The 26,821-nt window shown below is 39.1% G+C and overlaps 2 protein-coding genes across 4 annotated transcripts in view; both read left to right on the top strand.

Annotated features, from left to right (window-relative positions):
• Positions 1-3,693, top strand: part of Retreg1 (reticulophagy regulator 1) — a 126,897-nt gene extending 123,204 nt beyond the window's left edge. For all 3 annotated transcript variants that reach the window (XM_020179608.2, XM_020179609.2, XM_074077710.1), the window contains one exon: positions 1,518-3,693. In XM_020179608.2, the coding sequence (XP_020035197.1) occupies positions 1,518-2,011 (494 nt within the window). In that variant the 3' untranslated portion in view covers positions 2,012-3,693. The remainder of the gene's footprint in view (positions 1-1,517) is intronic.
• Positions 3,694-8,486: 4,793 nt separating this feature from the next.
• On the top strand, positions 8,487-21,924 carry Znf622 (zinc finger protein 622). The gene is made up of 6 exons (XM_020179610.2): positions 8,487-9,249; positions 10,509-10,754; positions 10,974-11,136; positions 14,147-14,259; positions 20,537-20,680; positions 21,662-21,924. The coding sequence occupies exons 1-6, from the start codon at positions 8,637-8,639 to the stop codon at positions 21,787-21,789; spliced, it is 1,407 nt and encodes a 468-aa protein (XP_020035199.1). The 5' UTR covers positions 8,487-8,636; the 3' UTR covers positions 21,790-21,924.
• The last annotated feature ends 4,897 nt before the right edge of the window (positions 21,925-26,821 follow it).

Here is a 26,821-nt window from a genome sequence, read left to right on the forward strand (position 1 = left end):
TCTGCCTTTATTTTGAAAACAAAACATAGTTGAAAAAATATTAACCATTTCTTTAAAAAGTCTGGCAGCATTGCTTGTAGCAGCAATTAGAGGACAGAAAGAGAAAAGCTAGTCCTCTACATTCAAGCCTAGTCCTCGTGAAAAGGGATAGAAGTATGAAGGGAATGTTCCCCTAAGGCCAAAGCTGTCTCCAAAGTTTCTCATATTTGTGTTAAAACTTAAAGTTCTTTGTTTTTCAAAATCAGCTAAAATACAATTTAAAATAGTAGAGCACAGCATTTTCTACTAATGCACATTCCATCCATAACAAATTGAGAAACAATGCTTATGCAGCAACTTAACTTTTTCAGGTATCATTGAATTATTTTAAATGGTCTCAGCCATATACTGAGTATCTTGATAATTTAAGATTATCATGGAAGATGATGAATGTTTTAATTTACTTTACAAAGTCACACATTATATAGAAGGTTCTACAATGTGTTAATGGTGGGTTTGGAGTTTGGGAAACCCAACTGTAGTTTTGCCTTGCCACTAGCTAAATTCTATGACCTTGAACAGACAACATGATTTCTGTGAACCTCAATTTCCTTGTCTTTCAAATGAATTAGAAGAGGAACAAATGTCTACTTAAGCTCCATAAGCCTTCAGTATTTACAGTTGAGGTCTGAATAACAAGAACCCATCTCATCCAGCATACGCGAATAGAATTGAGGATTTTAAATCACTTTTATTAGGAGTTAATTATTATACTAAAACATTTTGATGAAAGGTAAAAACAAAAGTTTAGCTCCTAATTTGACATTGTTTTCAAATGTCTCAAATCTTTGTGTGGTCGGTTCAGTTACATGTGTGGAGAAAAAATGTTTCTACAAGCTCTTGTGTTGAATTGGAATAGAAGAGGCAGTGGCTTCTTTTCATTGCTTTAAACAAACACTAGTCATAGATACTTAAATAGATCTCCATGTATGGAAATGCTAAGACTGTATAATATTCACTACTTGATGTACCAGAATCCATGAATACATCCAATTGAAGTATTTTTTATTTCATGATCAAACATGGCTTAAGACAGTTTCCATCTTAGGGGCAGGATGAAATTTTTATGATGAACACCTAAATTTTAGTCAGATTCTCAAACTCAGGATTGGGTGCGTGGCTCAAATAGCAGAGCACCTACCTAGTAACAAGGACTTCAGTTCAAACCCCTGATACTGCCAAAAATAAAAATTAAAAAAGCTTCTTATTAGAGCTTGAATATTAAGTCATTACATACAATGTTTTGTGCTTAAGAAGAAAGCTGAAGATATGGAGGCGGGGCACATATTTGTGTGTTTGTGGAGAGTTACTGTCAATAGATTTGGGAGGGGTCAAATATATGGTTAAAATTGAATCGAGTTGACTCAGGAGGCTGGATGAGTTGTATTGAAGGTTAAAACCAAAGTCAGATTTTAGACGGCTCTTGTTTCAAATTTGTTATGGTGCTTAGACGTGAATTCCTTTTATGCATTTCACAGATCTTGACCGGCCTAGTGAGGAAGTTTTCTCTCGAGATCTTTCAGATTTTCCGTCTGTAGACAATGGCACGGGAACAAATGATGAAGATGAATTAAGTCTTGGCATGCCCACTGAGCTCAAGAGAAAAAAGGAACAGTTGGACAGTGGTCCCATGCCAAGCAAAGAGAGGCAGTCAGCAGCTGGTCTCACCCTTCCTCTGAAGAGTGATCAAGCCTTTAACTTGATGAGCAACCTGGCTGGGGATGTCATTACAGCTGCAGTGACTGCTGCTATCAAAGACCAGTTAGAAGGTACCAGGCAGGCACTTGCTCAGGCTGCTCCTAGCCCAGGAGAGGATACAGACACTGAAGAAGGTGATGACTTTGAACTACTTGACCAGGCAGAGCTGGATCAAATTGAGAGTGAACTGGGACTTACGCAAGACCAGGAAGCAGAAGCACAGCAAAGTAAGAAGTCTTCAGGCTTCCTTTCAAATCTACTTGGAGGTCATTAATCTAGGAATCAGCTTGCAACAGAGAACAGATGAACCACCAAAAAATTTCAGACAAATGAAAAAAAAAAAAAGAAAAAAAATTGGAACTGTAGGCTTTAATGATTACTTTAGATTGTTTTTGTTTTATTTTCCCTTCTGCAGTGAATTGGATATATATCAGCTGACACTGATAGATTGGTATTTCTGATAGTTATTTTTATGTAATAAGCATGGAAATGAACTTTATATATGCATATATACATACTGTGGTGTCAGAAATGAATATTAGGAGTTGTTTTTGAAGCAAAATGAAAAAAACACCAAAATTACTAAGATCCTTCTATAAGTATTATTTTTCTTTATAATTAATTTTCAAGCATGCAAAAGTTTATTGTAACTCATTGAAAAATATTAAGAATTGTGAATACATGCTGTATCAGCTCTTATTCCTAATATTTGGAAACAGATTTTAAAACTGGTATATTCTGATGTAAAAAGACGGAGAAGTTACCACGATATCTTTAGTTGGAAGATTTGAGAAATATGATAAAAGTTGATTTCCTAGGAAAAAATTTAAAACTGTATTAAAGCACTATGTGTAGGCTGAAACATTTCCATGTTATTTCTGCAGTTGTAGACATAGGCTTAATTATAAAGTGGCATGTTCCTTTGGATGCCATGTCTGGTCTTGCAGTGGGTGGTATTAACCCATAGAAAGCAAGTAGTTATGTATACATAGACAGTGGTTATTATGTAAACAGAGATCCAGTTGTTCTGTTGTTTATTTTTGTCCTATGTTTGCAATAGGGATGTTGTGAGTGTAGATCTATTCTGCCCACTTAGACTTAAGTTAAACCCTCATTTTTTATATTGTGTCATGGAAAAAGTCTCCTAAAATTGTGAAACTGGCTATTGATATGTCCTAGGAATGATATGGTCAACAGCAATAAAGAAATAACAACTCTATGTTCTTAGTCTGCATCGATAGAGGAGAGGAACTTGCTTGGCTTTAAAGTGTATTTATTTGCCATTAAAGTTTAAATATGTAATGTTTTTTATTGGGAAGCCAGAATATATTTTTCCTTTAAACTTTTTTAGAGCACTTTTAAATAATCAAATTTGACTTACAGTTTTTAACAAAAGATTAAAGAGCAGAAACCAAGATAGGTTTGTTTTTGTAATATAAACTTCTAGTAGTGTTGAGGGACCATGCCAGCAACTACCAAAAATCCCTTAATTTTCAGTTATAGCTGGCATTCTGCAGATTCTGAGACCCTCAGAAAGGAAGGATAATCCAAGAGTATAGGAAATTGATGTTCCTCCTTCAACTTTATCCCTTTTCTTATATTTCTAAAGACTACTGGTAATCTGACATTTTATATAGCATCTCTTATTTATTTTTTCTTTCTGAGGTATTAAAATATCTAGGCTGAATTTGCCAAATGTTGAAGGGAAGAACGTTCCTGAAGACTCTGAGCACTTGCTTTTTGTGACTGACTAAGCTTGTGTCATTAGTGCCTCTGTGTTTCATGTCCTCGATTGATACGGAGAGACTGTTTCTTCATTAGCTTGCCCATTTTGGTACAAATGTAAACTTGTGTTAGAAAATCTTGGAACTATGTAGATTTTAGAAGAATATACCTGAATTCTGTTAAGTAAGTTTCTGGATATGAAGAAAAATACAGTCACATATTTATAAAATAGTCATTTTTTATATGTATGCTTTTTCATTTAAAAATATTCTTGGTCATGAATTAAAAAAATTTAAAGGTCATTTCAATTTCTTCACTGAGGAGAAAACAAGAATTGAAATAACCAAGCAACTAAAGAATATATTGTAAGTTGCTGGACAAACTTACAAAAAGTTTATTATAAGATAAAGTTAAGAGCTAAATCTGATTGTTTGAACAAAATTATAAACTAAGAGTCTGCAGATGGATGGGTGGTAAGGTAAAAAAAAATGGTGATCAGTATGGAGACATACCAGCTCTCTGTGGAGGATAGCATTATAACCACACATGCATTTTAATATCTGCCTAAGAATATGTGATTGCAGATTTACAATAATGATACTCTTCTCAAAACTTAATTTTGTGCTTGTGTCTGGGGAGCATTGTTCCTGATTTTGAGATAAAGTAGCAAATAAACCCTGTGAATGATCCAGTATGATAAGGGATTACATACCCCTTACCAGGATAATTTATAAAAATAGAAATATCTATTCAATATCTTTTAAACACCTAATAAAGAATGGCTTGTAGGTCAGGTGTGGTGGCACATGCCCATAATCTCAACTACTCAGGAGAGAGAAATGGGAGGACTGTGGTCTGAAGCTGGCCAGGGAAGAAGCACAAGACCGTACATGGAAACACACAGCATATGTGATCTAAGCGGAATGCAGTTCATAAAATGGGAACCATGGTTTTCTTAATTATAGAGGAGCTGTAGAAGTTTTATGCATTTCCTTTAAAAGTGCTGAGCAAAATCATCCAAGAGGAATAGCATACATTTATAATGTATTTTGATCTGAACTAACGAAGCAGTGCTCAAGAAGTTGAAGTTTAGTTGGAAGGTTAATCCAAGTTTGTTTTAATAAAAACATGATTTTAGTGTTTTTATTTTAATTTAGATTAATATTTTGTCCAGGGAATCTTCAGACCAGAATCCTCCCTATGGCCAAGCAGCTGGGACCACAGGCAAACACCACCATGCCCAGCTTATTGAGATGGGGTCTCACTAATGTTTTGCTTTGGCTGGCCTTGAATCCAGATCCTCTTGATATCCACCCTCCCCTAAACTAGCTGGGATTGCAGGCATGAACCAGTTTTCCCAGCTCCAGTTGTGTTAGTTGCAAGACAGGAAATTACTGTGAAACCCTTAGTGACCTGCTGCTGTCACAGATCATCTGTATCGTGAAGTTTGAAAGTCTCAGAACTATAGTTTTATGTATTATTCCTCCATTTACACTGCTGTATTTAGGCTAGAAGAAAATGATGGTAATAGGGGCTCTGGTTCTGATGTTAATATTATGGCCCTAAGACACAATGTGAAAGTCATATAACATCTGTAAGTCAAGTTTTCCTAAACATAAAATAGGGAAGTTAACTCTTATCCTCTCGTACAGGGATGTTCTGAGAATGAATGAAAAAAAGTACTTTCAAGGGGAAAAAATCTGCATAAAACCAAGATACTGACTTTTTTTCTTGCCTTCATTTCAACTAAGTCATCATTTTAAATTAAAGGCAATCAACAAGCATTTGCTTACAAGAAAACTCCATAAAGTTCTTTTAATGGGTCTAGCACTATATTGGCTTCATAGTCCAATAAATGCCTGTGGAATAAATGATGGAAAGTGTTGCAAAAATGTCTGTTATTTCAGTTGACTCTGTGGACCATGTGTAAGATTCTACATTAGTCATTTTTAATGGTTCTAACACTACTGGCTGTGGTCTCTGGGAAGGTCTCCTAACAACTCTGTATCTTTTTCCCTCACTACAAAATAAAGATGAAACAGCATCTACCTCATAGGGTGTTGCAAGGATTAAGTGTGTTTAGGCTGGGGTTGGAAACTATGGTGGTAGGCCAAGTCCAGGGTGCTACCTGTTTTTGTATGGGCTACAAGTTAAGAGTGATTTTATATTTTAAAATAATTTTCAAAATATCAGAAGACTTTGTGACATGAAAAATCTATGAAAACTTTAGTATCCATAAATAAAGATTTATTAGAACACAGCCATATTCATACTTTTATATATTATGGCTCCTTTTATACCGTGATAGCAAACTTGAAAAGCTTCAATAAAAATTAAATGGGCCCAGTGCCTCTCAACACTATTACAGAGGACCAAGCTTCTAGCAGATAAGCCTTGAAGGGACAAACCATGTCCAAACAGTATTAATTGGAATTCAGAGCATTTGGATGAAGAACGGCAAAGAAATTGTACAAGGTCACATTGCTACTAATGGGGAAAATCAGCCTGACACCCAAGACTATTCTTTCTAGTTCATTGGAAAATTAATATGCCCCTTTGAAGAGTAAAAAGCAAAGAATCTACAGAGAGTTCAAAGATGCTGAAATAGCAGGATAATGAAAATGGACTGGAGGATGCTGGGAGGAAATAGTGACCTGAAGACCAGATGCTAGAAGAATCATATAAGAGTAATAAACAGGAAAAAGGAAAACCAGAGGGTCTTTATTTTATATTACTATTGTTTTGCTTATTCCAGATGATGACTAGCTACCTTTGTTAAATTGGGTATCTGTCCAGAAAGCTCAGCTATTTCAAAAGATTTGATAATTTTGAAATCAAGTTTTCTGGAATAAAACTTTTGCACTACAAAATTGCTCATCCATTCATAAGGGTGGAGCCCCATGATCTAATTACCTAACTGGTGGCACTGTTCTAGTGTTGGGATATAGAGCAATGAAAGGAGGGTTTGCTTTCATGGATGCACATTAACAGGTTGTATGACTAACCATTCTGATTTGTCCAAAATTGCAGGGTTTCCTAGGATGCATGACTTCTGATGTTAAAACTGAAAAGTCAGTGATAACAAGTGCTAGTGGTATCCAATCACCAAAGACCATTTAGCCTCATTTCCCTTCATGCCCTTATGTAGTCCCTTCACATGGATCGGCAGAAGGACACACTGTGGAAGTAAGTGCCTTCAAGGCTCAGTAATAAGGCACTGTGGCTCTACTCTGCTTTAAGGGAAGCCAAATGCCATCTTATGAAGACACTATAGCAACTCTATGGAGATCTACTTAGCACAGAACCAGAACTTCTTGCTATCAACTATGTAAATGAGCCTTTTTTTTTCTTTTGGTAGTACTGGGGTTTTGAACTCAGGGCCTCATGCCTGCTGGACAGGCCCTCTACCACTTGAGCCACATCTCCAGGGCCTTGGGTCTCATGTTTTTTCCTAGGCCAGCCTATGGCCATGAGCTTCCTAACTGTGGCCTCTGCAATAACCTGAATTACAGATGGGTACCATCATACTCAGTTTATTTGTTCAGATGGGACACTCACTAACTTCTGCCCAATATCCACCTCCTGAATAGCTGGGAAAACAGGCAAGGACCACCTCAAACTGGCCCTTAAGTAAGCTGTTTTTGATGCACCTCCACCGTGGTCAAATACTCAAACCTGTAAGTGACATCAGTCCTGGCCTCATGTTCACCACAACCTCATGAAATTGAGTCAGAACCACCAGCTAAGTCATTCAAATGCCTGACTTACAGAAACTGAAAGTCTGACACTTAATTCAACAGAGTAACAGATAACTAAACGGTGTTATAAAGTTATGCCTGCTAAGGACTTAAAAAATTTGGGTTGGGCACTACTATTGACAAGCAGAGGTGGATAAGCCTCTTGTAAAGGCATTTGGGCAGAGGTCTAAAAAGTAAGCAAGTCAGTAAAAAAATATCCAGACAGAAGAATACAGGATTTCTAAGACAATACCAAAAAAAGTGTTTGCCTAGCCTTGTTAGAACATGGAAAGCTTCACTGACTGAAATAGAGGGTGAGCAAGGTGGAGAAGGGGATGTGAAAGATCAGTGGTGGCAGATCCTGGAGGGCCTCCTAGAATGCAAAGAAAGGTGTTGGAATTTTATTCTAAGGGCAGGGTATCCACTAAGGGTCTTATGCCAAATGCAGCACGACCTGACCTGTATTATTATTATTATTATTATTTTTTAAAGTATCTCCTGGCAGCTCAGATTGGGAAGTGCAATGTTCATTTCTTTAACAAAGCTGACTGGCTGGGCCAGGTTGTGCAGACCAATCTATGAACTCCCCTATGCCTTTGAAATTCATGGTTTCCTATAAAACTGAGTTGGAGCACACGAAATGGGGCAGGTCCAAATTGAGATGTTCTAAGATGTAGTACTTTTTGGAAAAGAATGCAAAATATCCCATGAGTTCTTTTCGATTCCATGTTGAAGTGACACTTGGGAGTTTTGGGGTTAAATGAAGAATATCATTAAAAGCAATTTCACCTATTTTTCACTCTTTCGTAATGTATCTACTATTAGGATTTAAGAATGCAGTGTGGCTGGGGTTGTATTTCTATCGGACAGCGGCCGGCTGTGCTTTTGGCCCCGAGAGGCAAACATCATCCAAGAGTTCGGGGGAGCGTCCTCGCTGCGGTGTCTCGCGCACCAAGCCGGCCGGTGGTGACAGTTCGGGAAGCCCTAGCTGTCGTGACACTCGTTCACCTGGCTTCGGGGCCGCAGCACGGTCCTCAGGGAACCCACCTCAGGTCGCCGACGGGTTCAATCCCCGGAAACTTCCCGGGGCCGGAAGCAGCCCCCAGCGCCCCACTTCCCCCTCTGGCGCAGCGGTGGCTTTAATGGCGTCACACCACACGGCCCAACCGCGAAGGAAAAGCGCCTCGCTGTCTTACCTGGACCTGGACAGAGCACCGACTTTTCGCACCTTCCGGGGCGTGGCCACAGAATAAGGGCGTAACTTCCGGTCCAGATGGGAATATCTTCCGGCGTGTCCCGGAAGCTCCCTCATCAGAATCCGGAAGTCACAGCTTAGTGTCGTGGTTTGTGGCTGGCCAGGCGAGTTCAGGTGTTCGTGTTACTAGAACGCTGATCACCAGATTCTTGATTCGGTTGCCTCTTATTTCTCGCCTGGAAATGGCGACTTACACCTGTATCACCTGTCGCGTGGCGTTCCGCGATGCGGAGATGCAGCGCGCCCACTACAAGACCGACTGGCACCGCTACAACCTGCGGCGAAAAGTGGCCAACATGGCCCCAGTTACGGCCGAAGGCTTCCAGGAGCGAGTGCGGGCGCAGCGGGCCGTGGCAGAGGAGGAGAGCAAGGGCACGGCCACCTACTGCACCGTCTGCAGTAAGAAGTTTGCATCTTTCAATGCCTATGAGAACCATCTCAAGTCCCGGCGGCACGTGGAGCTGGAGAAGAAGGCGGTGCAGGCAGTGAATCGCAAAGTGGAAATGATGAACGAGAAGAACTTGGAGAAAGGACTGGGCGTGGACAGTGTGGACAAGGATGCCATGAACGCGGCCATCCAGCAGGCCATCAAGGCTCAGCCGTCCACATCCCCCAAGAAAGCGCCCATAGAGGGGTCCTCGAGCGCCGTGGCGGTGGCTGCTGGGGGACGGGGGGCTCACGACCGAGACCCGGCCGAGAAGCCGCCCCGGCTCCAGTGGTTTGAACAGCAGGCGAGGAAGTTGGCCAAGCAGCAGGGGGAGGAGAGCGAGGAGGAGGAGGACCTGGACGGAGACGGTAAAGCCAGTCTGAGGGGTGAAGGGAGAGAGAGAGTTTTTGTTGTTTGCGGAACTGGGGGGTAGGGGCCAAGGCCTCATGCGTACTTTGGCAGTGTTTAATTATTGAGTCTTTTAAAATCTTCTCTTTTCTATTTTGAGACAGGGTCTTAGGCTGTCTAGGAGGATCTTGTGATCGTCCTGTCTCAGCCTCCCTCCAAGTAGCTGGGATTATGGGCTGAGCTACCACGCCCAGTTAAGTGTCAACTTCTAAGTGGAAGTGATGAGTGATGGTGGTTTAGATGCTTTCTGAAGTAACCTCTGGCCAGCATCTCCACAGGGAATTTTGTCTGCTTGGTTCTCTGTTGTAGATTTAAGGCTACCTGGAAGAAGTATAGGCACTTAATAAATGTTTCTAGGGTGAATTTGTGCCTCTTCTATTTTGGATGAGGAAGTTTTAAACCTGTGCATAGAAAGACATGCTTCTTGGCACACTATCAGCTGTACAATTTAGTGGGCTTCCTGTTTTGATGGTTTTGCATTTAATTTGGTTGATTAAAACTGAATGAGGAGCTCAAAATCAGCTAGCAAACCTGAAATGTGGAGCTTGAGCCAGCAATCTAGCTTCTTTGTCTTTATGAGGTATTCGTTCTTTTTCTCATCCCATGTCTTGTTAATACTGATGATGTATGTGTTCTAACAGATTCAGTGTCTGATAAGGGCCTGTTCCATAGAGGATATTGCTTGTGATTTGCTTTCATGGTGGGAAAGGCAGAAGGAACAAGGCTTCGTCCTCACATGGAGTAGGAGTTAAAGGCAAACAAGGGCTAGCTAGTTCCTTTATACTCTTAATCCTTTCATGAGGTCTATGCCCTAATCACAGCCTAGAGACCCCACCTGTTAATAATATCTCATTGGTGATTACATTGCAATATGAAAGGGCACATACGTTCAAAGTATAGTAGTTCATGAAGCACCCTACCACCACAAGTATTCTTGTGAAATGTGGACTTTATTAAGGCAGCTTATAAAGTATTTATCCAGATACAGGACCCTTGTCCAGTACTGGCCTAGGTGCTGTGTGGCACAGCAAGAAACACAAGACTATTTCAAGGAGTTTTCTGCATCCTGGAAAAAGAAAGATTCAGTTTCATAGCAATACAGACTTGTCTGTGAAAGGATTATAATTGGCATCTGTCTCCCAAATATAGGACTTAAGCACTTATATGAATCATTGTAATGTCTTAAATTAATTTTGCGTTTTGAAATTCTGGCTTGAAGATTGGGAAGATATTGATTCTGATGAAGAAATGGAATGTGAGGATACCGAAGTGATGGACGACATAGAGGAGGAAGAGACTGGGGAAGTTCCACCTCTTGGTGCCATCCCAATAACAGACTGCTTGTTTTGTCCCCATCATTCAAGCTCCCTCATGAAGAATGTGGCTCATATGACTAAAATCCACAGCTTCTTTATTCCTGACATAGAATATCTTTCAGACCTTAAGGGACTGATTAAATATTTGGGTAAGTATAGTGGTTTGCTTTTTAATGGGGCATACCGTGTTATTTGTGGTCAAGGAATATTAATTTTGTGCTTCTCCTCAATCTTTGATTTAACTACTTGCTTATTTTCTGAAAATCATAAACTTGATGAATGTTTTTTGAGTTGTGGAGATAAATGGCGAAATTTAATACGGCTTCAAAAAACTCCTTTCATATTTTTTCCTCAAATTATTTTACCAGGAGAGAAAGTTGGTGTTGGCAAGATTTGCTTGTGGTGCAATGAGAAAGGGAAATCATTCTACTCCACAGAAGCTGTGCAGGCACATATGAATGACAAAAGCCACTGTAAGCTCTTCACAGATGGTGATGCTGCTTTGGAATTTGCAGACTTCTATGATTTTAGGTAAGTCAGGGATTGGTAATGTGAAGTGAATTGAGGTCATCATAGTTGCATTGAAGTGACTTTACACACTGTTTTCAATAATCCTTTTAACAGCTCTTTGTGAGCCAAGGAACTGTTTTATAGAGTTTAACGCATGTAGGAAAGAGAAGATCTTCGGCCCAAACTGAAGTTTGTCTGACTTGTTTTTGTTCCTTGTGGTTAAATGGTCAGAAATTCAGTTTTGCCAATTACCTTGTGAATAGAAGTATGAAAGTTAGGTTTCATGTTTTGGGTCCTCTGAGAGACTGTGAGTCACAAGCTGTTGTCTGAGAGAATGGAGATGATTGCTAAGCAGGATCATACCCTGGCAGTTGATGGTTAGATTCTCCCATCAATAGTTCAGCTCTTAACTGGTTTTTTGTTTTTTTTTTTTCCAATTTCCTTTATTCATATGTGCATACAGTGATTGGGTCATTACTCCTCCCTCCCCCCCCCCGCCCCCTCCCTTTCCCTCCACCCCCTCCCTCCCACCCCCACCCTCTCGCTTCCAAGCACTGTTTTGCCCTTATCTCTAATTTTGTTGAAGAGAGTTAACTGGAATCTTGAATGATCTGTACATTATGCAACAAACATGTTAGATGTTTGTGAATAATTTGTTCCTGTTGTCAAAATTCCTATGATGTAGCATAGGAGATGAGCTATGTGTATGTGTGATTATCATGCCAAGCATGCATAAACTAAGAGATACAGATGTTCAGAAAAGTTTTAATTTTTTTGCATTTTTTTTTCCCTGATTTTTCATCTTGCAGTTGAGTACTTGGTGGTTGGTGGGCATAACTAGGAGATTAGAGGTGGTGGCAGTGGACAGAATGGATTGAGTTTCTGGCTGGAGATGAAAAGTATCCTTCTGCCAATAGGTAGTATTAGTCTTTACCGAGTTTCCTGTCAGATAGCAGTGTGCATGACCTTTTGATTGATGTTCTAATCGGAGTGGTCAAAACAAATACCATTGATTGAGTCAAGCAAGAGTCTACAATCAGTAGCTGGCTTGGTCTAACTGCTTATAGCCTGTAGCATCTTGTGTATTCTGACCCAGCTAGGGTTGGCATTTTCTATTTCTTGCTCTTTGGTTTCCTCATTAAGTGTGTTTCTAAGGATCTTTGAACTTCCTATTGTCTTTGCCTATAACCTTTGCTCAGATACTCTATGACTTGCCTCCTCACTTCCTGCAGGGTTTGGCATAAATTTCACCTTCCCATTGTGGCCTTCTGCAACCACTTTTGTGAAATAGCACCAACCTATTGCTTTTTATACTTTCATTTGTCCTCATATCCCTTACTGCCTTTTCATATGTTATTGTTCCTAGAATTGATAAGTAGGTACTTTTGTTGTTGTTGTTCTTGTTTACTTAGGGCTGCTCAGATTATTAGTTTGAAGGAAAAGCTTATAATTGATGTAAATGATTCAGGAAGTGACTTTCCCTTTGTCCAAATGATGCTTTTTTGAACTTCATTTACAGTTAGTCTGTTGGCTCCTAACGAGAAGTGGTATGTATGTTTTTTTTTTCTTCTTTTATTCATATTGTATGTTTTATAAAAATGAATATCGAATGATTTAATGGCCTTAAAAAAGCAAAAGTTGATAATGCTTAATGAGGAAAGCAGAAAACCCTCACAAACAAAACCAGCATTTATTGACTGCTTATTGCCTGCCTGATACTGTTCTAATAAGCACTTTATGTAGATTGATTCAGATAAAAAATGGACAAGTGATCTGTAATTTTATTTATGCTCACAAAATAATAAAGGTTAGCTTATTTTGGACTTAATTTTTTTATTGAAGAGTAAATTTACAGAAAGGTGCATATATGTATATGTATAATTCCATAATTAAGTCTGGTGTAATTTTAATTGTAACAAATATCCACATAGAGAAATAGAACATTAATAATATCCTGACACTTCCTGTGTGGGTATTTCTGTGAATTATCCCTTTCATCTCTAAGATTAACTACTGTTCTGACTTAAAACTGTGCATAGATTGTTTTTTCCAGACTATGGTATTTCTTTTTACAAGTGGAAATGAAAAAAATGTACTTATTTGGATCTGGCTTCTTTTGCTCAACTTTACATATTTGATACTCATTCATACTGTTTTATTTATTTTTATTTATTTATTTATTTTTATTCATATGTGCATACAATGTTTGGGTCATTTCATACTGTTTTATTTAGTTTCATTGTTGTAGAGTATTAATGTTGAATGTTTCACAGTAGCTTTTGTACTATTGATGCACATTTGAGTGGTTTCCAGTATTGAACTATAGAAATAGTGCTGCTCCATCTTTCTAGTATCTTTTGGTAAACATGCATATTATCTGTTGTGTATGTGTTTAGAAGTTGGGTCAGAGGATATACAGTAGACCCTTTATGTCTGTGAGGAAAAACAGTGAATATCCAGATGCAGAGTTCAGTACTATTAATAATATTGCTCAAATTTATCTATAGGATACATATAGTAGATCTGAGCATCCACACATAACTTGAAACTGCATGGAATAGGCTATGTTAACTGTCACAGAAATTGCTGATGTACACATTAATACTACTCACCAAAAACTAGATCTTACTTCAGGCTCTTTATTTTGGATACTAGGACTCTTGATTCACTTTTCCATAGTGCTGGCCAACTTGGGCTAAAGACATGCTGCCTTTTGACAACAGGGCAGCACTGTTCTAGTGCTTGTTTTTATGATGGTTAATTTGACTAGATCTGCACGTCCACTCTGTGTTCTTTTCCCTCTGCACTTGATAATCTTTCTAGAGCTAAATAGGAAACAAAATTGTTATGAGTTATTTGCTCATTTTTATTACAGAGGAAATGTTAATAAGTTGGTTTTTTCACCGAGCCTTTCAACTGGCTGTTCTTATAGCTGTTTTAGGTAGCTAGTGGTTTACCACATGTGCAGTTGCAATTCATATCTTTCAATTAAGTTTGAGGTAATCTGTTAATGCCATCTCACTGTTAACAGGAGTAGCTACCCAGATCACAAGGTAGGAGAGGAACCTGATGAGACAGAGGAGTTGCCCTCAGATAAGAGCTTGGAATATGATGATGAAACTATGGAGCTGATTCTGCCTTCTGGTAAGTGCATTTGTCAGAAATAATAGGTTAATGCCAGTTGATTGTGGAAGAGGAACGTCACCATTTTGTGGAAATGATTGTGGAAGAGGAACATCCTGCCTACTGAGGGAAATAGAACATCAAACCTCATGCGCATATTTATAACATGCAACTCTGAAGATTGCCACTTAGCGCTAAGTTAACTGTTTTACTTAAGTTGGAGCAATGTTTTTGTTCATTTCTCATCTGATTCAGAATGTTTTGATTAGGCATTTCTTTAAAAATAGGTGGACCTTTTCCCTTCATTTCTTTATCTTGTTTGTTTGCTTTTTGATTCTGTCTAGTTTTTTCTGGTTAATCTTGACTTTACTCTCATTCTTGGAACTGATTCCTTATGTTGCTCAGGCTTCCAAATAATCTGGCATGTGCAACTCTGGCTGACAGTGCTAGGTTACTGGTCTGCGTTCTAGATGTAGGGAAGGCTTGAACTTTGAATTTTGCCTTCTCTGGGGAATAGGACTCACTGTGGGAACTTACATAGGTATAAGATGAAGAATAGCCATGAATATGATAAGTATCCCCTGTTGTTTATTGTGTGGGAAGAAAAGTGCTGTGATTAGCTGGTAAGAATGCGGCAGTTACAGAGTGAACAGTATGGATTGAAGGGAAAGGGAACAGTAGAAATGATAATAAAATCTTAATACCTGGTGTTTACTGAGCGATTAGCATAGTCAGGCTTTACAACAAGCCCGTGAATTAGATTCTGTCATCCTCATTTGACATTCAAAGCTTTGAGAGGTCGAGTAACTTATCCAAGATCACATACTTGGCCTCCTTTCCACTCCCTGCACTGCCTGGGGAGACGGGAGTAGACAGGAGTGGCACAGGCTGCCAGTGGAGGTATCTGTGATGAAGAATCTACCGTGTATTACTGCTTTCTGCGTAGGTGTCACTGCTTGGGTACAGACAACCATTTTAACTAAGAACAGTAACCTTTTAAGGCGAAGGGCAGCTTTAGGCTATGACTAGAAGGGAAGGGTAGGCAGAATCTGACTTGAAGATATAACTCTACCTATAGTAATAAGGAAGTATATTACACTATAATATTGTAGCCTACACAATAGATAATGGTAAAAGCCTGATTGTAATCACAGAAAACCTCTTTTCATTTTTCTCCTATAGAAGTACTGATATAGAACATAAAACTACAGTCAGCCCTGTTTCAATGTACACTTTTTTCCTTGTCATTCCTGAAACAGTAACACTATAACAACTTTTTATTTAGCATTTGCTTTATGCTGAGTATTAAAGTAATCTCAAGGTGATATAAATATACAGGAGGATACATGTAGGTTATATGCATATACTGTACCATTTTATATAAGGGACTTGAGTGTCCTTTGGTATCTGAAGGGAGTTCCAGAGACAGTCCCCTACAGATACTGGGGGACAACAGTGTGTTTAATAACTTTCCAAGCCTGTATGTTTAGCCTTTTGTCTCGCTGACTTCCACGTAACTATAGAATAAGTTAACAATAGAACTTAAGCAAATTGTATAAGATAATCCTTGCGAGGCAGTGTCTGACATAGAGTGGGATTAGTGTAATGTTTACTTCATTTTGCATCTACCTTAGTGCATTATATTGCACAAAAGGTCACAGCAACAAGCATATCCTACTTAAGAAATACAGTATATTTGAGAGAGGTTTGCATTTAGAATTTAAATTTTTGAAGCTTAAAATTAGTAAGGACTCTCCAGCTATGTTGAAAACATGTGGGTGATTGCATTTCCTAAGGTTAACCAAAGTCCAAAAAGGATTATCTTTTTAAGACCCCCCCTTTTCTTCTCCTCAGCATCTTTTGGATATTTTTTCTTAGTTTTCTCTTTATCCATTTGTGTTACCGATACAGTTTCCTGTCTGACCATCTCCAGTCTAGTTTCCATGCAACCACCAGAACATTCTTTCTCTCTAGAGGTCCCACAGTGGAAGCCATTGCCTGCAGGGTAACTTTGAGTTTCTCTAGCATTTCATCTCTCAGGTGCCTTGTACCATTCCTTGAAACAACCCTTCCCACCCCCAGTTTCCTCCCCTGTGTCTTTGCATGTGTGGTGCCTCTCTTACCTCCATCCTCCATATAACTCATCTTGGGTTCACTTCCTAGGGAGTCTTCCTGAGCCTCTCCTGTCCATTTACTGGGTGAGGAGTCTCCTGCTTTCAGGACACTTGGATATCTGTCATAACATTCACTTCACTCCTTTCTAATTATTGGCTTGCTTGCATGTTTCCCCCATTGTGGCATTTTGATACATGCATACAATGTGTAATGATCCAATCAGGGTAACTGTATCTATCACCTCAGACATACATCATTTCTTTGTGTTGAGAACATTAAAATCTCTCTTAGCTGTTTTGAAATAATCATCAACTATAGGATCCTATGGTATTACATGGTATTAGAAGTTATTCTTCCTATCCAAAACCCCCATTACCTTTGAGAACAAAGACTGCTCTGGTTCTTTCACATCATTACAGGGTCACAGACTGCCAAGAACCAGATAAATGTTTGCTGACTAAGAGGGTGGAGGCACCTTTTATAAGGAAGGTTAGTTCTCCTGAGCATACAGTAATAAAGGAAAAGGCAAGCAGAGAGAGCTTGCTGGCTTAGAATTTTATTTGTCTGCATTACCTTCTAAGTCTGTGCAGAAGATTATTTAGCTTCTATATCATCTAGTCAAAGGAGAAGGTGGCTAAGATTAGCTGGAAGGCTCATTTTTTCTAGTTTTGAAATCCTGGGTTTCCTTGCTCATCGCTGTGAGTCTAATTACTAGTCATGTTATTCTAAAACATTGGTTAGTAACAGACAGCAGGACTGCTCTTTGACACAGACTTGGAGTAGTAAAGTAATTGCTTTGGTATTAGGGTACTGCAGATACCATACTTTTAAACAGACGGACTCAGGAAAGACTTAACCAGCAGCCAGAAACTGAACCCCAGGGGTTCTTAACTATGCCGTGCACATTTTTATTTATTATTTTTTGTGGGCATGTGCATTTTTTCTGGGAAAAGGCTATAGCTTATTGAAAGCATCTGTGATCTGGAGAAGATTGAAAGCCTCTGACAAAAATACCCAAATAAAAATCACAGTTAGGACAGATGATTGAGACCTTAGGATAGGTTTTGGTTAAATGCCAAAAAAAACACCAGATTTCTAAGTCAATCAGAAACCACCAGTATTCTGAAATTTGTTCCATCTAGACTCACAAAGTGTTTTTAATGTTGCCTGTATTTTCACTATCTCAGATTTTAAAAATCTGAGCTTTAGTCAGCTATGTTTATGATGAGGCATGACCCTCTGTCACTTTGCCCTGCTGCCTCACTACTGGTTTGGGGGCTTTTGTAACAACTCAAGAAAACAGGGCATAAAAATGTAGCAGGAGTGTGTTTGATTAGCTGTTTATCTCTTTGAACAAATTTCCCGTTCAGAAACCTCTTTGAATATGTTCGTTTGTATGACTGAGTTAGCATAGATGTTAGCTTGAAGCCAATTTAGAAAGAATTCTAATGTGTAGAGTTTTAAGATATTTATTCAACTGCACTTAAAAGAGCCTGCTATAAACTGTTTTTTAAAAAAATTGTGATGTCATAATTTAGTCACTCAGATTGTCCTTCAGTAAAATCAGATTATCCCAAAGCCAGTGACAAAAAGCATCCAGTAGAGGGCACTATGATTCCATTTGAGATTGTGGCCTTACTCAGTTCCCTACATTTCCCTTCATTGCTCTTCAGTTCATATGGAGGAAGATGTGTGAAAGGCACATTCATTTAGCTGCTGACCAGCAAGGTGAAACTGCTGTTAGTTCCATGGGAAATACATAATTAATCTTCTTAGGAAAATTATAAGTAGAGATATTTTCTTTTCTAGTATCTGGTGTCATCAATTGCATGGTCTTTGGTAAGCAGTAATGTACAGTTTTATAAACACTTACTATATGTAAAAGTTAGATGAATAGGTTGTATGCTTCCCCACAGCGCTGACATAACCAGTCTGTTTTTGCTGGGCAGACATACTGTGTTCTAGTTATATTTTCCCTTGATAAGGGCCTTCAGGTTCAGCTGTGTAAGAATAGACATAAATTTATTTATTATATGTGAATTGTCCAGGTTATCACTTACTGATTTGGAGATAATCATTGCAACTGAGAGTAGCCTGACCTAACATTGTAAGTAGAAAATCACAGTGAATAGTGTTGGGGTTTCCCCTAAGGCCTTCATTCAAGCTTGAGTCTTTTTTCTATCAGCTTCATCTCAGTTATTTTTTGTGGTCAGTTTGTTAACTGTTATGCTTCAGAACAGTCAAGTTGAAGGAAACTCATTTTCATCCATACTGACATCCAAATACCATGTCTGAATTTGAAGGTTCTTTTTGTTATCGCTTGAGATAAACAATCAACTGAAAGTAACTAACTACCTTACTATGTAGCAAGCAAGTAATTTTCAGGTGTTTTGCCACATATAGGGACTTAAAATGACCTGATAGCATTTTCTTCATTCAAATTAAAGGTTTTAAAAGCAAATACAGCCTTCCACAGCATTTGTAATACCCTGTTCGTGGTTTGCTTGGGTTTTTTGTTGTTTTTTTGTTTTGTTTTTATACATAAGGTTCTGAAAGGAATGGTTTTATGATATGCAAATATAAAAGTTTCTTAGAAACTGTATGCAGGGTTCTATCCAGCCATATTTTCTTTATTCATTTTCAGTGGCAGTGACTTCAGGTGTTGTATATATTCTGCTAAGTATCTACATGTTTATTTTGGCCTGGGAAGATGTAATTGCTTATATCCTAATTAATATTCTTGTGAAAACAGCTCATATTGAGTAAGCGCCTCAGGTGATCTTGATGCCACTGGCTTGGGGACTACCTTTTCAGAGCCACTGCTCTGATGGAGGCTGAAGTTAGCCATCCCTAAAGTCTGCTCTTTTCAGCTTTTTCTGAAGGGCATTTTCCTGCAAGGGGCCAGAGAGGCAATAGTTTAGCTTAGGTTTTGTTCATGCTTCTGTCTCTGCAGCAGCTACTCAACTCTGCTTTGTAGCACGAAAGTAGTTAGAGATGTGGCTGTATTCCAGAAAAACTTATAAATGTGTTGGTTGGTTGGATTTGGTCCTCTGACTGAATTTTGCCACTTCCTTGATTACTACAGCAGATATGCCTTGAATTATTCTGGTAAATATCTTTACTTATCTTAGGTGTTTTTTAGCCCAGCTTACAGATGTTCCAAAGCTTTTGATGGCTAGTTCTTTTGTTTCTTTTATCTGAAATATATAGGGTCTCTTTTCTTTTTTTCTCAGTGTACTACAATTGATAATAAGCCTATGAGTTGCATATACATTATAATGACATCAAAATATATTGGAAGTTAAAATTAGAAATTTGTACCTATCAGTGGTGGCTTATGCCTATAATCCCTTCATTTAGGAGGTTGAGACAGGAGAATCTCAAGTTTGAGGCCAGCTGAGGTACATAGGGAGATTGTCTCAAAACAAATAAAAATTAAAAATTAATTTCTGACAGTGTGATTGACTGTTTTACCAGATATTTTCAGGTGAGCAAAAACCATAGAGAGAATTCAGTTTAATCATCTATTTAAAGTTCACCAGGTGATTTCCATCATTTAGGAAGCAGCTGGGGAGGAGGATGTTACTCAGCCTTGGCCCTATTGATAATTTGTTGTTTGGGGTCTGTCCTGTGCATTTGAAGATGTTTTATAGTATCTCTGGTCTCTAGCCACTAGATGCCAGTAGTACTCTAGTTGTAATGACCCAAAATGTCTCCAGTGAGTGCCAAATGTCCCCTGTGGGGTAAAAATCATCCCTGTTGGAGAATCACTCCAGTAAAGAATTTAAGCAAAGGAAAGGTGGATTGATTTCCATTCTAGACCCTAACTGTGGCTTATAGATCTAAATATTAGGACTGTCCTCTGCTTAATCATCTTTCTGTTAAAAGAGTCTAATAAATTCCCTTATCTCCTAGGAGATTTCTTGGGAGGCATATTGTATGTAAAAACAAGAGGCTGAGTTTTCACTAACAGTGACTTACTGTATCTCCTCTTTTAAATATCATTTGCTACCTCTTTGTTTTACACTTTTTAAAAATGCTGATTCATCTTTCCTTAGTAGATAAAACATTGTGTCTTCTGACCTGTCCATCTTTCTGCTAGATGCTGTTCAAGGTCTGATTTGGAAAGACCTTGAAAGAACTATTCAACTCAGTGTTTATATATTATTCTTTGGAAAAACAGGTGCCAGAGTGGGTCATCGCTCCTTAATGAGGTACTACAAACAGCGATTTGGCTTGTCAAGAGCTGTGGCAGTTGCTAAAAATCAAAAGGCCGTCGGCAGGGTACTCCAGCAGTACAGAGCCCTGGGGTGGACCGGCAGCACAGGTACATTGATGTTTATACCTATGGACCAGCTCCATCATGTACTCCTAAAGAGGGTTGGGTGATGCTTCCATTTATATTGTCTATGGATCCTCTCAGGGAGGCCTAACCGCCAAGCTCTGGGGGTTTCTCTTACTTCTTGATGCATTTGTGGCAATAAGCCTAAGGCTCATGGCTTAAAAACTGCATGTTCTTGACATAGCAGTTTCATATACACCATGAACTTGTTGAGAAGATAATAGTTGTAAAAAGAATTACTTAGTAATCACAATGCATGCGTACATAGTGCATGCTCATAGTAAAGATTAGTTGTCAGTTCCTTTTTGCAATTTTTTCTGTAGAAAACTGGTAAGGTTCAGATGAGTACTGCTGTCCACTGAAATTATTAGCTTTGAAACCTCATCAGTGTGATATTACTTAAAGCTGTTTTGAAGTGTGTTCTGTATAAAGCTGGTTATCCTGAGGTCTTCAGGAAAAGCATCAATCCAGCTGGGGGAAGGTGGAGAGGATAAGAGGAAAGCTGCTTTCTGATGGATTAGAAAGCTCTGAGTGCCTAAAATCCACATTGAATGCCTGTTTATACGCACATGGCTTCCTTTCTGCAGATGCTTGTGAGCTACGAGGCTGCTTGACTCTTCAGAGACTGACTTCACCTTACTCTTGTCACAAATTACTGTCTGACTCCATTTATAGTTTCTGCCTTTGTCATTTTAGATCAGTGGGGCTGATAGTCCCTTGAAGATGATGAAATTTAAGATGCTTACCCACAGAAATGTAGCATTGTAGAATTGTAGCTCTACAGTACAATTTTAGGGTGCACTGTAGATCCCTGAGGTTCATTGCTTAGAAACTGCAAGTTAGCATCTCTTTAATATAAGATCCCACTTGTTCCAAACCAACCTTGGGATTCTTTGGGAAGACTAGGGTTTCTCTGACCACAATAACAAACCTTTGCCTCATTTCTCAACTTCCTTCCAACCATAGGAGCTGCTCTTGTGCGAGAGCGAGATATGCAATATGTCCAAAGGATGAAAGCAAAATGGATGTTGAAGACAGGAATGAAGAGCAATGCCACCAAGCAGATGCACTATAGGGCCCAAGTGAGATTCTGAAGGCCTGCAGGATTGAGTAGTGCATCTGCTCCAGTTTCTTTTCCACCTGAAGAGCAATGGAAGCTGGATTGAGGAATATGCCCTTTTGCTGCTACTTTGGTTTGTTCTGACCTAATTAAAAAAAAGTCAAAATCATACTGGTCTTCAAATGTCGTTTTGAAAAGAGTTTAAAGCTTATGTTTAAGTGTAGGCGTGTTTGCTGGACTGTGGGACCTGCACCATTGCCTGGAAGTTGCAGCTTTCAAATGCTTTCTTGCTGTCAACATAATGTGGGAGACAGTGAGTGATTTGTCTGCTCCAAAATTAGTTTAACTATTAGATTAACACACTATGTCATGACGCTGGGACCTACGTGACAGGGTTTTGAGGCTTGTGTAGGAGCAAAATTTAATGTCACTCACTGAATGTGTTATGGTGCAGGAGGTGGTACATGTCTCTGGCCACTTTCATTAAAGCTAAGCATAGGTAAAGAGTATGTTAATAGCTTCCTGTAAAAGTTTTTTGTTTCTTTTAAATGTAAACACATGAAGAATGACAGTGCCAGGCACTCAGACACAGTTTTTAGTGCTGCTTTTACTTGAGCAGTTAACTTAAGAGAAGAATGAAGGTGAAATGCTTAGATATTTTAGAAAGAAAGATTACCTCACAGTTAAGTTTCTGATGAGATTCTCAGATAGTTAGGGCAAGGCACTGAAAATGAAGCTAAACATGAAGTTCATATCTGTTAGGCTATCTTTGTGATTTAGAAAAGTGACCTGATTTTTTAAATCTGTAAAGTGCAGGAGCTTATTATTTCACAGGCTGTTCTGGGGGCTAAATAAACCTACCAAAGGACCCATCACTTACTGAGTCTTTAGCACTAAAATAGTACTTAAAGCTCTCCCTTACAAAGCAAACAGATGCCACACGGAGGCCAATGTTCTAGTCAACACACTTCTCTGGGAGTGAGTTAAAGATGCCAGGAGGGTGCAGTTGCCCCGACTGGGTGTTAACGAGAGCCTCCGTTCCCCAGAGTTGATTTTCTTCTTTCAATGTTGAGTGTAGAGTTGAATTAATTATATGTACCTTACTACACAGGGTCACCAAAAACAGGGCCCACTGGTTTGAAATTTGCTCCTTCATCCTCTTTTCTAACAATTCTTCCCACAGTAGTATCCAGTCTCATGACACATTTTTTTAATCTATATTTCAGGAGAGTGCTTTTTGTATGTTGTATGTTTTTAATTCATATTTAATCAAGTGTGCATGATACCGGTTATAGCTCTTCTCAGTTTTGCTTTTCATTCAACACTTAATGTAGTGGCGTGTCTAGTTGTTTGCTTCTGACTGCTGCCTGGTGTTGGGTAATGCATATCTACTGCACTGTACTTGTCTGTTGGTCTGACGACTTGGTTGTCTCCAATTCACATTACCACTTCAGCCCAGTACTTCTAACTTGTACCTCATGCACGGATGGCCTCTTAACTCATCTTTTTTACCTTTAGAGTAGGAGGCGATGAGGACAATATGTTTACTTACCTCTAAAATACCAGTATTAGCTCCATTTATTTTATTAGCAATTTCCTTCGGCCTTCAGGAGACACTTTCCTTCTAATTTTGGGTTCGGGAACAACTCATTTTCACACCTCTATCTACATCATAATTTTGTAAAATTCAATTTATTTGCCTTTCTGGCTTGTGTGGAGTGTTTCCTCTTGGGAGTAATCCCAGGACCAGATGGCCTGGTAAGTTGGTCTGTCTGGCTTTAGCTCAACACATGAGGCATCAAGACTGGGAGTACAAGAGAACGTGATCTTGTCCTCTCCACACGTTACAGAAGCCCCTGGTGGCCTGGCTGATTGTTTTCGCTGCCCGTCTCCTGACTAGATGCTGCTTGGATCTATTTTTACTTTGCAGAGTTTGAATTTGTGGAGTTTTTTTTCTTTTTCTTGAACTCAAGGCCTCTAACTTACCAGGCAGGTGCTCTACCACTTGAGCCACACCCCCAGCCCTGAATTTGTGTTACTGTGTTTGTTTGATGATTCTCCACCATGGCATGTAGGTAGTATTGCTACCTTTTTGGTTTTTTTTTTTTGGTGGTACTGGAGCTTCAACTCAGGGCCCTAGACCTTTAGCCACTCCACCAGCCTATTTTGTGTTAAGTATTTTCAAGTTAGGGTCTTGTGAACTATTTGCCCGGGCTGGCTTTGAACTGCGATTTCCTGATCTCTGCCTCCTGAGTAGCTAGGATTACAGACATGAGCCACCAGCGCCTGGCAGTATTGCTATTTTACAGAAGGAAATGGACTCAAGACAGCAGAAAGAAGCCAGAGATGATGATTTCTGTCCAGTGTTCTTGACACTGCAGCAGATTTGTGCAGTGTCCTCGGTATCCTGCTGTCAGAGGGAGAGGGTGGGTCTAAAAATTTACTCAAGTCTGATAGATTTGCAGCAGCTATGAAATAAGCTTACTCTAAGTCTAGAAATACTATCTGATGCTCACATTTCTGCATAAAGGAAGCTATCACCTTTTTTCACCTAGAATGTGAACAAATTTTGACTATTTGTAGATCCTTAATTTGCATTTGAGGGAGGTCAGTACTGGGGTTTGAACTCAAGACCTTGCACTTTCCTATCACTTGAGCCATGTCCCCATCCCTTACATTCTTAATTATTAGGCTGTATTCCTCTACCACAGTTACCATTTCTAGTCTTGTTAAAATCCCATTGGATTTTATTTGGGATTCACAATAATTCGTGTGCAGGAGTGTCCTGATAGGAGCTGTGTTGTATATTCTAATGTGTAGACATTTTTGCAAGAGAATTGCTGGCAGTCCTAGAGAAATTTTAAGTGCTTCAGAGAGTACATGTCATTTGGTTAGACTCATTTGCAATTAGCATATTATTTGTGATATTTTAATTAGGGTGTTGAGAAGATTTGATTAGTTAATGTTGTGAGCACTTGAATATTGTAGTGATAATTTATTGATCATTTGTGGGGTAGATTGTTTTCCTAATCTGTTTTCTCCATCTCAAGTATGTGGTTTCCTAGCCAGGGACTATATTTCCCAGCCTCCCTCCAGGAAGATATGGTCTTATGACTAAATGGTTGTGTGCAGAAACAACGGATGATGTTTACTATAGATTAACTCTGAGACAAACTGCTTTTCTACACTCTGCCTTTTTTCCTCTCAAACTGGAACTGAGGTGTGCACCATCACCCATGCAGATAGGGACAGGGCCTTAGGGGGATGGCACAGATGCATGGAAGGAGCCCTGGGTCATTAAGTGGTATGGAATAGAGCCACCCTGCTAACAAGTTGGCAGGATTGTTAATGTGAAATAATCGAAGCCATTATGCTCTGGAGTTTCTGTTATAGTATCCTGTCTTATAATCTAATAGTATTTAACACAATATTGTTACCATAACGTGGTATCATGAAAGTTTGTTTAAGATACAGTTGAGAATAGCTCACGCTCTCTGTCTCTATCTCATAGTAGGGTTTGAACTCAGCATCTCTAGCTTGTAAGAAAGTACTCAATGCCTGCAGCCACATCTGCAGTCCTAGTTTTTTGCTGTGGTTATTTTTTGGATAGGATCTATTTTTGTCCAGAGCCAGTCTTAGATACAGTCCTGCCTACTCTAAGAACTTTTGATTCTCCTGATCATCACCTGTCAAGTAGCTAGGATTACAGGCATGAGCCATTTCACCTGGTCAAAAATTGCTATTCTTCTTTGACCCTATTCTCAAATTCTGGTGAGCTAAATTCTTACGCAGGGTTGGCTTTGAAGACAGTAGGAAATAGGTATCTCATAAATTGTTTGGGATTTATCTTAAGTCAATATTTCAATACTGTGCTGAGCATGATGGTGCACAGTATAATCCCATCGCTGTGGAACCGGAGGTATGTGGATCTTGAGTTCAAGGCCAGCTTAAATTACATAGTAAGTTTGAGGTGAGCCTGGACTACATAGTGAGACCCTATCTCAAAAATTTTTTTTCAATATTGTCTCTGTTTTATTCTTTTTGAGACAGTACAGATGAAAAAATATTTTTCCATTAATCTCATGGCAACTTTATAATAATGCCTAATTCTTAGATGTTCTTCCCCTGGAGAGATGGGGGCCTGCTGGACTTAATTACTCATAATTAATAAAATGTAGAAGTGATGCTGTGGATTTCTGAAAATAGTCATAAAATGCAATTCAGCTTTCACCTTCCTTGGACTCTTAGCTATATGAAGAAGTCTAATTACCTAGAGTTGTTGGTGCTGTGTGGAAGCCCATGTTACTCAAGAGACCCTGTGTCCATGTTCTGGCTGACAGTCTCAACTGAAGTCCCATAGTTAACTGCCCAAACCAACTGCCAGCATCTGAGGACACCTCCTTGCACCTCCAGCCCAGTTGAGCCTTGAGCCTTCAAATGAGACCCAAGCAAGAAGTACCCAGGTGAGCCTTACCCAATTATTTTTTTCTTTTTGCACTACTGGGGTTAGACCTCAGCTTTGCACTTGCAAGACAGGCACTCTACTACTTGATATCTCCAGCCCTGATCTCAGTCTCTCAAGTAGCTAGGATTATAGGTGTGAGCCACCGGTGTCCAGTATCTTTCCTAAATTCTTGATCCATAGTAATTGATGGTTTTATATCACTAAGTTTACACAGTAGTAACGGAAGCACCACCATTATGCCATCATGGTTTGCATGTTTGAATTATTTGGCCTCCACTTTCTTGTAGTGGTTCCCAGTAAATATGGTTTTAAGGACAAGGAGTTTACATACATTGTATTATCTTTTTTAATTCTCACAGTACTCTTAATGAGTAGATATGATTAGCATTCTATCTTACAGCTGAGAAATCCATGGCATAATAGCCCAAAGTCATACTCTTAATCACTGTTCTGTTGTCTCTTCTGAAAAATGAGTGCCCCCTAGAGTCATAGAATTTTAGACTTTGATGACACATTAAAATTAACTTACATCACGACCCACCACTCCACCTCTATCCCTTCACTGTGGTTACATGCTAGAATCTGTGCTAGCATGATGGTT

Source organism: Castor canadensis, chromosome 6 (genome assembly GCF_047511655.1).
Source record: "Castor canadensis chromosome 6, mCasCan1.hap1v2, whole genome shotgun sequence".
NCBI classification, from domain to species: Eukaryota; Metazoa; Chordata; class Mammalia; order Rodentia; family Castoridae; genus Castor; species Castor canadensis.